This window comes from Pempheris klunzingeri, chromosome 19 (assembly GCF_042242105.1).
Source record: "Pempheris klunzingeri isolate RE-2024b chromosome 19, fPemKlu1.hap1, whole genome shotgun sequence".
NCBI lineage: Eukaryota > Metazoa > Chordata > Actinopteri > Acropomatiformes > Pempheridae > Pempheris > Pempheris klunzingeri.
The window spans coordinates 475,001-487,224 of record NC_092030.1 but is presented as its reverse complement, the minus strand read 5'-3'; the positions used below and the strand labels follow the sequence as shown (position 1 = coordinate 487,224).

The 12,224-nt window shown below is 48.9% G+C and overlaps 1 protein-coding gene across 2 annotated transcripts in view; it reads right to left on the bottom strand.

Annotated features, from left to right (window-relative positions):
* Nucleotides 1-2,708: 2,708 nt before the first annotated feature.
* Nucleotides 2,709-12,224, bottom strand: part of rai14 (retinoic acid induced 14) — a 30,586-nt gene continuing 21,070 nt past the window's right edge. Inside the window, exons 8-21 of one of the 2 annotated variants that reach the window (XM_070850721.1) lie at nt 9,205-9,311; nt 8,937-9,121; nt 8,293-8,318; nt 7,836-7,922; nt 7,305-7,394; nt 6,904-7,029; nt 6,370-6,471; nt 5,225-5,887; nt 4,399-4,871; nt 4,049-4,193; nt 3,780-3,947; nt 3,537-3,692; nt 3,382-3,447; nt 2,709-3,185 (exon numbers count right to left, since the gene is read on the bottom strand). In XM_070850721.1, the coding sequence (XP_070706822.1) occupies nt 3,099-3,185; nt 3,382-3,447; nt 3,537-3,692; nt 3,780-3,947; nt 4,049-4,193; nt 4,399-4,871; nt 5,225-5,887; nt 6,370-6,471; nt 6,904-7,029; nt 7,305-7,394; nt 7,836-7,922; nt 8,293-8,318; nt 8,937-9,121; nt 9,205-9,311 (2,481 nt within the window). In that variant the 3' untranslated portion in view covers nt 2,709-3,098. The remainder of the gene's footprint in view (nt 3,186-3,381; nt 3,448-3,536; nt 3,693-3,779; nt 3,948-4,048; nt 4,194-4,398; nt 4,872-5,224; nt 5,888-6,369; nt 6,472-6,903; nt 7,030-7,304; nt 7,395-7,835; nt 7,923-8,292; nt 8,319-8,936; nt 9,122-9,204; nt 9,312-12,224) is intronic. The other variant, XM_070850722.1, reaches the window with a different exon arrangement.

Sequence of the window (12,224 nt, the reverse complement as noted above, 5' to 3'; positions counted from 1 at the left end):
ATTAACCCTTTAAACTGCACTTCCTCAGCGTAGAGTCACTGTTACAGAGGCTCTCACCCAGATCAGCAGTGAGCTGAAACATGGAGCAACAGATGTGTTACATCACAGGCAACATTTTCAGATTCACTTGGACGGAACGAAGATAAATCCAGTCTGGTTTTGGATATTTAAGTCCAGACAATATTTCCTCTAAAGTAGGGCAGCAGCGAAGGATTGTTTTCATCCCAGTTATTAGTTTTGAGCCGAACGGCTTCAACTCCCTTAATTTGTCCGACCAACAGTCCAAAAGCCAAAAGCTGCGTGTTTAGTTTGAAAACTTATCTGAACAGTTTCTTGTCTACTAGAACATTAGTGTGATAAATAAGAAATGAGTGTTTGAACACCCCCATGAAATAACGTCCCACTGAGTTCACGCTGCCACCGACGGACCTGGATTAGGATCACAGCACCAGATCTCTGTGCACCAACCCCCCAGGCCTGAGGGCAGAGCGTGTGGGAAAGCAAGATTGACAGGAAGTTGTCGTGTAAAGGCAGAGATGTGTGTGTGTGTGTGTGTGACCAGGGGCAGAACACAGGGCCGGGGCAGGAAACCAAGCGGTTGTGCCACCGGTTAGAGGAAACAGAGCGGCAGATAAATGACTGTGAGCCGGGCTGGCAGGACTTCTGAGGGGCCGAGCTGAGTGGACACTGGGGGAGGACGGGCTGCTGACATGGAGGCTGCTGAGCAGAACCCAACAGGAAGAGCTGTTTTATTCACCCCACATCACAAAGTGGGGGTGTGTGTTCTTCTGGAGGATGTTAGAATAAGTGCTCAGGGGATGGGGGCAGCAGAGGAGAGCATGTATAACCATGGGGGCTAATTACAGAAAGAACAACATGAAGATGTTGGACCCCCCCCTGAGCCACCACAGCAGCTTCACTGCTCCTTTAGAGAAAATGTTCAATTCATGTCATTTATTCAGATTTTTCATTTGTCAGTGAGCGAGTGAGGGGGGGGGGGCTGTGGGACACAGAGGAGAGCCACTTTGGGCTGATGCTGCCACCTAGTGGTCATTTATCGCCTGTTCAGTCTGTCCTGCTCCTGAGACGAGATGTTCCTTCACCAGAGCAGCGACGGGGACGTTTACCACGTCACAGCCGACAGGAGGAGATAAAAGAGATGAGATATCAGAAAGTACAAAGGTGAACACATGTTTTACACATTGGAGCTCTGCTGGGACTCCTGAAGGAACAAAGACGCTCTGTGACTCCGTTTGGGTTGATGGAGGGAAAGTTTCTGTCTTTGACTCAGATGTTTTAGATGTTTTAGACCCATTAAATGTTCACTTTGATTAAACCTTTGCTGGCGAAGCTCTGAGTCACATGTTGGAGCCTGTTTGTGTTGAGCTGCACACTTGGGACCTGTTGTTTCTGTTGTTGGTGTCTCTGTTAAGTTCTGCAGATTTAACGTTTGCCTGGAGGAAAACAGATCTGTAGAAGTGGGGTGTGTCTCCCATTCTCTCTGTACTGAACACACATTGTCAAAACCCCAAATCCACTTTTGATGTGTTGAAGTGTGTCAGCGCTGTCTGAGCAGCCTGGAGAAGAAGGCTGTGTGGTTGTGCTGTTAGAAAATGTATATGTGGCTTTCTGGATCTGCTCTGCATTAATCTGTGGGGGGTCGTAAACCCGTGCGGTCTGGACATAATGTAGCTGCATGCAAATCTGAATTAATTCAGTCACTTCCCATTTTATAGACCCACTTATAGACGTTTGATAGACAAAAGACGGGAAACATGAAACGCAGACACACAATGGTTCAGTATCTTGAAAATTTATTAATGTGGGCAAAAAAGCTGTTGGCAAAAAAGCACTTTTTCATGTCACTACAAAACTGTTAGCAGAGAAAGAACCAACAGGAGGGTTTCTTTCTTTTCCCTTCTTACAAAATGTGAGTGAGTGAAGGCCGGCCGAGCTGTTCGAGATCATCTGCAGCCTACGAAACACACAAAGCTCTACTCAGGGTGGAACACATTTAAATCCTGCTCAGTAAAAAAGTTCCTGAGTAAGAAACGAGCTTCAGTCAGTCACATACAAATCCATTCAGAGTGGGGGGGGGTCTAACGGTGTACAGCACTAAGGCAGAGGAGTGAAGGTGAACTGTGCTTTTAAACACTGAACAGCAAATGTCCGTACCTACAGAGACAAAAGCAAATAAATTAATAGGCTGGGAAAAGGAACCCTGGAGCATCTACGACTATTAACAGCTACTGAAGAGTACTGATGATTCCCAGTCGAGTCTGACTAGAGCCACAGACACGTTGTCACGCTTTTCCACTAAAAAGACGATCAAAAGGTCAAAGTGTCGGAGTGGACGAGGGGAAACGGTCTGTTACAGCTGAAAAGACTTCTAGTAAACATTTCTATTCAACCCTTAAACGTAGAACAGGATCAATGATGGGAAACAAGGCCGTCGATAACACCGCTACCAAACGTCTTCACTTCAGTACAGAAACTTAGAAAACAACATACAGTCAGTAAAATACACCTTAATACATGTTGTGCTAATAGGAAAATACAAACGCTATCATGCTTTTTTTTGTTTTATTTCCAGAGAAGTGCAGCCAGAGAAGCTGTCTGACGTCCAGGATGGCGTTAAGTCACATGTTGTCAATAATTTAGACGGGATGAGGAAACTGTTGACGACCATGAAATAATTAGACCACAAGTACAAACATGTTGAGGTTTTATTTCTCTGAGACAAACCTCACGGGGGAGCTCACACGTCTCACTGAAAGGTTACTGATGTTAGTGTGACGTTAGCGTACTGAGATTAGACCCTCCCTCTCTTTTAGCAGGGGGGGGTCCAAAAGTCTTCTATGGGGACACTGATGGCCTTCAGCTCTTCAACACGACGTCAGCAAAGGCAACGAGCAGATGACTGTAAACCTGTTCCTCATTAACGAATACTGGAGGTTTGTCCAGAGGCACCGCGTGTTGGCCCTGCGCAGAGAGGGGGTGTGTGTGTGTGTGTGTGTGTGTGTGTGTGGGGGGGGGGCAGCCGATGGTCAGCAGTTCACTTCAGTCTCTGTGTTTGTAGGGAGGCGGCTGAGTGTGTCTCAGCAGGCCTCCTTGGCTTGGCTTGGCAACTTGCACATCATCAGGATCTGCTTCAGGGCTTTCTGGACGTCCTCGTCCATCTGACCCTGAGGGGGGGGGGGGGTGCACACAGACCAGAACCATTCATTTATGGTGTATTCATTTGATTTAAAAGTGCAGCTCACATAAATAAAAAACCATTTTATCCCCCACACAGACGTACTGCAGTCTTGTGGCAGAAATGTCTCGTCTTAATTTGGGTGGAGCTTTCCTTTAGACTGAAACACTAATGGAGGGAGTTACCTGGACGGCGTAGAGCAGGTGCATCCTGTACACAGACACTGTCTCATGGTGCTGCTTCTTTGACTCCTACAAAGCAAACAGACGTTTTAGAGGGAGCGTAGGGTGAAGCTTCCAGAGAGCAGGACTGTGACTGTCTGAGGACCCTGAACACTCACAGCCAGCTGGTACTGAAGTTGTTTCACTTGTTGCTGCATCGTCTCCAGCTGTTGGTTCTGCTGCTGTCTCTTGGAGGGGGAGGAGCTGTAGGAGAGCTGCGATAGGCTGTTTAAGGCGTCCTTCAGCTTCCCCACCTCCCGTGACAGGTCGTCTATCTGGGGGGGGGGACAGAAAGCAGGCGGGTGATGAAGCAGCAGCCTTTAGTCTAAAACCTGTGGACCTGTGGCAGCGGTGCTACTGACCCTCTTGTTCTTCTCTCTCTCCGAGGCCACGTGGTTCTCCACCAGCTGTTTGAGCTGACACACGGCGTCCTGGGACTCGGCCAGCCGGGAGCTCAGCGTCTGGTTCTCCTTCTCCCTCGACATCAGCAGATCCTGCAGGGCCTCCCGCTCTGCGCCGTTCTCCCGGGCCTGGTGGACGGAGAGGAGGAGTGTAGAGAGGTACGTTTGAGGAAATACATGATATTAGTTGGTTTCGACCCCCCCCCTTCCTCGCCCCCGGTCCCTCTCACCTTCTGCCAGGCGTCGGCAGCCTCCAGAGCCATCTCGTCCTGCTTCCTGAGGGCCCCCTGGAGGAGCTGCGTCAGGTGGCTCACCTCTCCCTCCAGCTGCTCGAGGCGTGAGACTGACTCAGTGGCGTCGCTCTCTGCCGTCAGCCTGTTTGTAGCACACGACCTTTAACGGCAGCAGGCCGGCCCCCTTTTAGCCCCCCCACACTGAGAACTAGGTCTACAGCACAGCAGTACAACAGGAAATATTCTACTTCGTCACATTCCCCCCCCTGCTTTTCTAATTACTCATATATTATATCATAGCACCCCCCCCCTCCAGCATCCAGCTGGAGCATCCGTGTCCTCCTCACCTGCTCTGAAAAGCCTCCACCTGCAGGCTTTTCTGGTGCAGCTGCTCTCTCAGGGCCTCCGACTGGCTCTCCAGCTCTTTGATGGCGTTTCCCAGAGACGACATCACCTGCGTGTGGTCGGCGAGGGCCACGGAGCTCTGAGCCTGAGCCTCCGCCTGCCGCCTCAGCAGGGAGATCTCCTCCTGAGCGCCCGAGAGCTTCTTCTCCGTCTCAGCCAGCAGCGCCTGCAGCTCCTCCGCCCTGCCGCTCAGCGCCTGGAGCTGCTGCTGCTGCTCTGAGGACGGAGAGGAGGCCGCTCGGGCCTCAGCCAGCTGCTTCTGTGCAGCACTCAGCTGACTCTTAGTTTCACTGTAGGAGTGAGACAGTTCCAGCAAGCGGCGCTGCAGCCCAGCAATGACCTGGTTGAGCTCCTCCTTCATTTCCTCAAAGTCTTTGGCTGCAGCTTCCACTGGCACGGTGCCACGCAGAGCCTCCTGGACAACAGGCAGCAAACCAAAGGAGACCAATTAAAGGAGGAAATTCAAGAGGTGAGTGATGTACAGAGGGCAGACAGTTTCCTCTGTGCTCCTCCAAACTAAGCACAGAGGAAACTGCTTATTTCAGTGCTGCAAGAAAAAAAACAGACATCAGCTCCTCTATTCTATGAATTCTTGTCACAGCCTGGAGCCTACGTTACCCACAATGCAACTCAACCACAAGCGGTTCAGTTGGAGAGTGAGGTGTGTTATGTTAGTGGTGCCTAAGAGATGAGGAGCAGACTAGAGTGAGCAGGAGCAGGACGACCCCTGACCTGAAAACTCAGCTGTGACCCCCCCCACACAGGTACCTGGAGCATCCTGATCTCCTCCTGCGCCTCCTTGTACAGCTCCTCGCTCTGTGCCCTCCTCTCCTCTTTCTCCTTCACGCTCCGTCTCTCCTCCTCCGCCGTCCTCAGCGCCTCCTCCAGCCCTCTGATTCGCTGAGCTGCTGTCTGATTCTCAGATCCCGATTGGACGAGCTGGGCCTTCAGCTGCTTCACTTCCTGTTCAAGTGTGCGTCTCTGGGCCTCCTGTTTCTCCACCGGCTCGCCTCCTCCCCTCCCCGTGTGGCCTCTGAGCTCCTCCACCTCCTCCACAGCCTGGTGGTATCTCTCCTGAGTGTCCGTCAACTTGGCCTGGAGCTCGGCCAGACTCTCCATCAGCTCCTCCTCCCTCCCCTTCTCCCTCACGCCCTCGTACTCCTCCCTCTCCGGCCTCAGCTGGGCCTGCAGCGAGCGGTTCTCCTTCCTGGTCTCCAGCAGTTTGGTCTGAACGCTCTCCAGTGCCTGTCTCAGCAGCCTCATCTCCTCCTGGCTCCCTCCTCTGCCTCCGTCGCTCTCTTCCTCCCCCCTCTCCACCTGTGGGGCTGAATCAAACTCGTCCTGGGTGGAGTGGAACGAGGAGTTGGAGGCCATGCTGTTTGGACGGCTGGTCTCCTTCAGGTCCTCACCTCCTTGGATGGACGGATGTTTCTGTGAGGGAGGGGGGAGCAAAGGATGTCTGACATTTGGACTGTAAACAGAGCTCATTAATGTTCTGTCTGATCGACCGATCGTCGCAATACAAGCAGAGTTATTAGTGAATGTTAGTTTCTTTTTCTTTAGTCACACATGTAGCATGCAGCGACAGAAATTTAGCCTAAAATATTTGAATATGTCATTTTTGAAGCCAAAATATTTGAACTGTCAGTTGAATGAAACAAACTAAAGAGATCACTGAAGGCTGAGAGAAACTAACAAGATGAACTGATGATGAAAATAACTGTTCATTTTATAATCATACATTATAAATTGTGGTCCATATCTGTCATCTTGTGCTTGTATTTTACTGTATGAATGCTTTTGATTTGTCATTGTAATTATCTTATCATATCTATCATTATTCTAAATTGTATTGAGGCCTTTTTGCTGTGAGTTTGTTCCCTCACTGCTCTCTGAATCAGTGGGTTTCATACCTTGAATCTACTTGCAAGTTGCTGGTTCTCCAGAGTGAGAGCATTAATCTTGGCTTGCAGAGCAGAAACCAGAGCTGCAGACGCTGTTAAACTGTGCTCCACCTGTCATCACATACAACACACATGCAATCACATGCACAGATTCAAAGGCAGTGTTAAGGACCACTGGCTCCCTCCTGAAAAACAGAACGAGTTGCGGCACGTCTGAAGCTCAGGTTAGACCTTCAGGAATGCCCCGGGTGAGAAAGTTCAGCCGAACACAGCTGCTGTCTGCTGGCACGCGACGTTGTTCAGTTCAGAAGAGCAGCGTTGATGCAACAAACACAACCAGACTGTTTGTGACACATGAAGAAAGTTTAAATCACATGAAGAGCAGCCACGTGAACATGTCTGTAAAGTTCAGTTCAGAGCCAGTGTGTTCATACATCAGTAGGTTTACTTTTCAAAGTAAAAGTCTGTTCAGCTGCAGTCCTCTGCTCCTGTCACCACGTCTGCCGTCAGACCTGCTCTGCTGCAGTGAACGTCGTTTCTCACCTTCGTATCCAGATCGGCGGCCGTCACCGTCTGCTTCAGCTCCTCCACCGTCTCCAGCAGCATGTTTCTCTCCTCGTGGATCTTCTCCACCTCGTCCCTCAGAGCCGATCCTCGAACCTCATCCTCCTTTGACGGGACGAAGGGGAGGAGCGGCAGGAGGGGGGAGGAGAGAGAAACGGACAAGTGGGAGAGAAGAATTCAGCTGAACTGGTGCATGATGATTGCTGCTGTGTGATCAATGAGAGTTAATCTGAGAGCAGACGTCTCCTTCCTAGATCTTATGTTCATATTCATACTGTTCTCTTGTCTGTCTGGATATGGAGAGTTAACCCCCTCAGAAATGTGTCACACCTCGCTGTGTATTTCATATATAATGTATAGATCCTGCTGGTTTCTGTCACCTTGTAGTTGAATCTCTTGGGAGTGTCACTTTTGTTGGATGCCGGGGTCCCAGCGGAGGTGACGGCCGAGGGAGAAGACGGTCCAGAGCTCTGGAGACGGATCAACTTCATTAGTTTTTATTCATTTGTTTTCTCGTCGTGGTTATGAACTGTTGCTATGGAAACAGTGCAGAAAACCCACACGGACAGCGAGGCGTCAGGGTCGCTGAGCAAATAAGACGTTATTCTGCTTCAGCCACGGCCTCAAACTAAAGAACTAGGCTTTACTGCATCCATAGCAACAGACCGTAGAAGTGAGCATTCAAGGCCGTGTGATGATAAAAGGAGTTATTACATGTTTAAACCCTGAACTCTGGAAAACAGACAGGTCAGAACATAAATGAAATAAACCGAGTGCAGGAGTGAAATACATTTACAGACTGATAATAAAACATGTGAGCAGACACACACGGGTCTGACTGATGATTCACACATGCACTAATATAACACACACACACACACACACACACACACAGAGACACATGCATTTACCTGCAGTGGGCTAATAGGAGGTGGAGGTGCTTTTCGTTTTTTGGGAGTTGTGATCCGTTCATCACTTAGCTTAGCTACTTGATCATGCTGAGGAGGCAGCAGAGACAGCAGGAAGGCAACGAAGAGAGAGAAACAGAAAGGTGGCGTTCAGTGCTGGTTAGTAAGAGGAGAGCCGATCACTGAGCGCTACAGTGAGACTTTTCCAAAAACAGCAACTAGGAGATTTTGGACAAGCTGAGAAGTTTGATACGGACACACATTAGAGAAGCTAAACTAGCGTCCGTGAGGTGAAGCTACACAACAGAAATGAGACAACATTTGGCTTCTGCTCAGCATTTTTAGCTCGTCGTCACTGTGAATCACTGTGCTGCTACACACTAGTCTAGTCATTAGCAGCTGATCGGCTGTTCAGGTGGTTCAGTGACTGAACGCAGTGAGAAACCAGAGAAAGTCTCACCTGAGGACTTCGAGGAGACTTTGAATCTGTCAAAGGAGACAGAGGGGACATCAAAAATGGACAGTGAGTAAAACAAGCAGAACTGATGATTATAAGTTTAAACATTCTTTGGTTTTCTACTACACGTCACATCTCATTTATAATAATATAATGACATACATTTATCGAACACCTTTAAGTGAGTGTTCTAAAGTAAAAACATGGGGGGCTAAAAGGTCTGCAATATAAACTGGAGCTGAGCCTTAAAGGTGATCAATAACATCTTAAAATCAGTCCTAAAACTCTCAGGTATCTGGTGTAAAGAGGCTCAGACAGCTCAGCTGTGATCGGAGCTCTTAGACCGACAGAGCTCAGCGTTTATCTCCAACTGTTTTATGGTTCAAACCAGTAAAAAGGCTGTTATGTGTCATGGTGGGGGGAAATACATCACCTGAAACAGTTTCTGCTCCTCTACAACTTCAAACTGATCTTATTTTGGATTTTTCTGTCATGTGTTTAAAACATGAACTGGATGTGCGACAGGTGACCAGTAGAGGGCAGTGTTGCTTTAGGGCCGGAACCAATAAGCAGGATTTCTGCTTTGTTAGAGCTGAGCTGCAGTAAACGTACAGACATCCAGTTTGTCTGAGTGTGGATAGACTCACCTGAGGCCTGCTGTCTGCTGAGGGCGGCGGTGAGAGCAGCTCTGACCTCCGAGTGGCCCGACAGCTTGGTGTAGTGTGTGACATCGTGGCCTTGTGAATCTACAGCCGACAGATCGGCTCCTCGCTGCACCAAAACTTCAACAACAGAGACGGCGCTGGACTCGCTGGCCAGCATCAAGGCGGTCCTGCAACACCGAAGAGTACAAACACTCATCATCACCCCTTCCCGTCCTCACACGTGCCATATGTGGAGTGTGTGTGATTGTACCTGCCGCTGTTGTCACAGGTGTTGATTTCAGCTCCGCAGTCCAACAGCGAGCTGCAGACTTCAGCGTGAGCGTGTTTGGCTGACAACAGCAAGGGAGTGAGTCCGTCCTACAGGACACACAGACATCATTTCTGAGTGAAACCATTCCACCTTAGCACACACCTGCATAAAAGCCCCCCCACACCTGAGCCTGGTTCTGTTCCAGGTTTCTTCCTGTTAAAGGGGAGTTCTTCCTCCCACTGTTAATATAATATCTGATGTTTGCTCATTAAATAGTTTGGTCTTTATAGAAACAGTCTGAGATGATGTTTGATATGAACTGCTGCTGTGTGAATGAAGACAGACGGACAGAACTCGTCTGTGTGACAGCAGGACACGGAGCGAAGAAAGGCTGAATGTCTCCTAAATTAATTTCCCGGCAGATGAACTGAAGAAAACAACCATGTTCCACTCTGCAGAGTGCTGTGGATTGTGGGGAAATCCCCACACAGATCTATTTCCACCGACAGATCTAATGAACGGCTGCCTCAGCACAGTTTACTGCCCTCATTTGGGCATCTGGGACTGAATTCCTGGCTGTGTGGACATCCCACATTTTTCAGCAGGAGTGACGGATCCCAACCCCGAGCATGACATTTAACCTAACCTTTCCTAAGTCTAACCTCAGCGCGTGATTGGCTGGGCCTGTGGAGGGCGGCGTTCAGCGTGGGGGGAGCAGCTGCATCCTGCTCACCGAGATGACAGCAACACAACAGATTTTATAAAACAGCATGAGCAGACACCTCCGCCTGGTATTATACTGTGGAAAGCAAAAAAATCTTGTCCGACTGGAAAGAAAAGAAAAGCGGAGGCACGTCGAGGAGCAGTGACGTGTGCACATAGTTTTGTGTTTTCTATTACAAGGCTGCTGCTTCCACACACCACAGAGAACAGAAGTATGCTGCGGTTCCTCCGAGCTCTGCTGAAGACTTTAACAGGCCTCCGTCTGCGCCGCTCACCGTGTCTCTGCTCAGTCCGACACAGAAACACTCTGCCTGACACACGGGATGTTTGAGTTCTGCCACAACCTGCTGCCACCTTCTCAGTTTAAAGCCAGAATACCAAATTTGGGCAACAAGGTAAAGGCTGGGCCTGTCAATCAACACACACACACACAGACCCCCTGTTTAGAGCGGGATACACTCCTAATGGGACAACACTTCTCCACAGTTAACACACTGCAGGGACTGGAAGTGGCTTTAACACAGAAATAGACAGGAGTTGGATTTGAAGAGGGAAGTTTGGATGCAGCATCTATTCTTAGTCTTCAGCTCACTGAGGTTTTTCTTCTTCCTCTTGATGTTGGCCAGCTCTAAAAGTCCACGTATAATTTACTGCTGTTTTCAGGTGTTGACGCTGGATGATAGTAACGGCCCGACCTACTTCATGTGCACACAGGTCTATACATGTACATCTGTCGCTGTGCAGCTCGCTCCCTTCGAGTGCTGCTGAATCAGAAATGTCACCGATCAGGTCCACATGCACTGAATAACTCCAGTTTGGGCTCTGTCTCTGAAACAGACCCGTCTACATGGCTAATGAAGATGAATACTCCTGTTTATATGCAGCTCTTCATACTCTGACTGTTCATGATCCCCATCTAACTCAGAATTCACTCATCAGCACAATAATAGTGTGCAGGTGAACAGTCAGTAGAGCTGAAGGAGTAAACTAGTAAACAGTACAGAGTAGTGCATGGTAGGATAAAGTGGTATATGGTACTATATAGTTCTATATGGTGTATATATAGTAGTATACAGTGGTATACAGCAGTATACAGTGGTATACAGTGTATCTACAGAGTAGTATATTCTCTGCTCCATGACTCCTCTGTGGTGAAGACAGGAGATCGTGTTTATTCCTAATTGTCTCTTTTGTAGTTTTCTGAACCTCAAACCAAACTCATGACCGTCAGAACTTCACAGGCTGAGCTTCTTTCCATCCGAACACACGAGGAAGCTTTTATACGATGCAGTACCAGTTTACATTAACTTGATTTTCTGTAAACACCGTCCGTCCGGCCTGGCAGACGTTCCTGTTTCTTTCCAGAGCTGCAGAGAGTTAAAGTCAGATGTAGGTGAGGTACAGATACTTGTTGCTGCCATGATGCACGCCGCAGGCTAACAGGCTGCTGAGTTCTGCCCAGCTCAGAAACAGGAACGTGTTCCAGACGGTTTGTGGTTCTCTGTTCTCACACATTTGCTGATGATTACGTCTGGAAAAGAAAATGTCATTCCGGCTGCCTTTCAACAGAAAGAGGCTCTAAAGCTTCGTCTGGCAGCTACGACAACGTGAGAAGCATCGTTTGTCCTGCTGGTCACCGGTCAGACAACGGAAAGGACACTTACACAGAAGGTAAATGTTACAAACAGACCGAACGTGTGCTGCTGCAGCTCCGACAGGATTTCAGACACCTCCTACTTTAAACTCCTGACAGAGAGGGAACAGAACGAGCCAGAAGCCACAACACAGAACCTGCTTCAACAGGCAGGAGGCGGCAGCACACTTTACCACTGAGTGACACCGTGTGTGTGTTTATCTCCAACAGGACAGCTGTGGCGTGACAGCAGAAAGCAAAGTAAATGGACAACACATTGTTTTCTCCATTTCTTTTCTCTGACTCGCTCTCTTCTCTTACAAAGACACACACACACACCCCAGTTGGGTAGAAACCACAGGCATGGAGTGTCAATGCAATGGAGACCACATGTCTGCGGCTTCAGAGCAGAGTTCCCACAGTACAGTGCCGCGGGCGTACACACACACACACACACACACACACACACACACACACACACACACACACACACACACACACACACACACACACACACACACACACACACACACACACGATAAGATAAGATAATTTACATTTTTAAAAACAATATTACTTAAACATAAAGAGATGCAGACAAAGCTAGAAAACTCTGGCAGGCGACCTCTGCCACACCTAAACATAACCTGACCATAAGCTGACC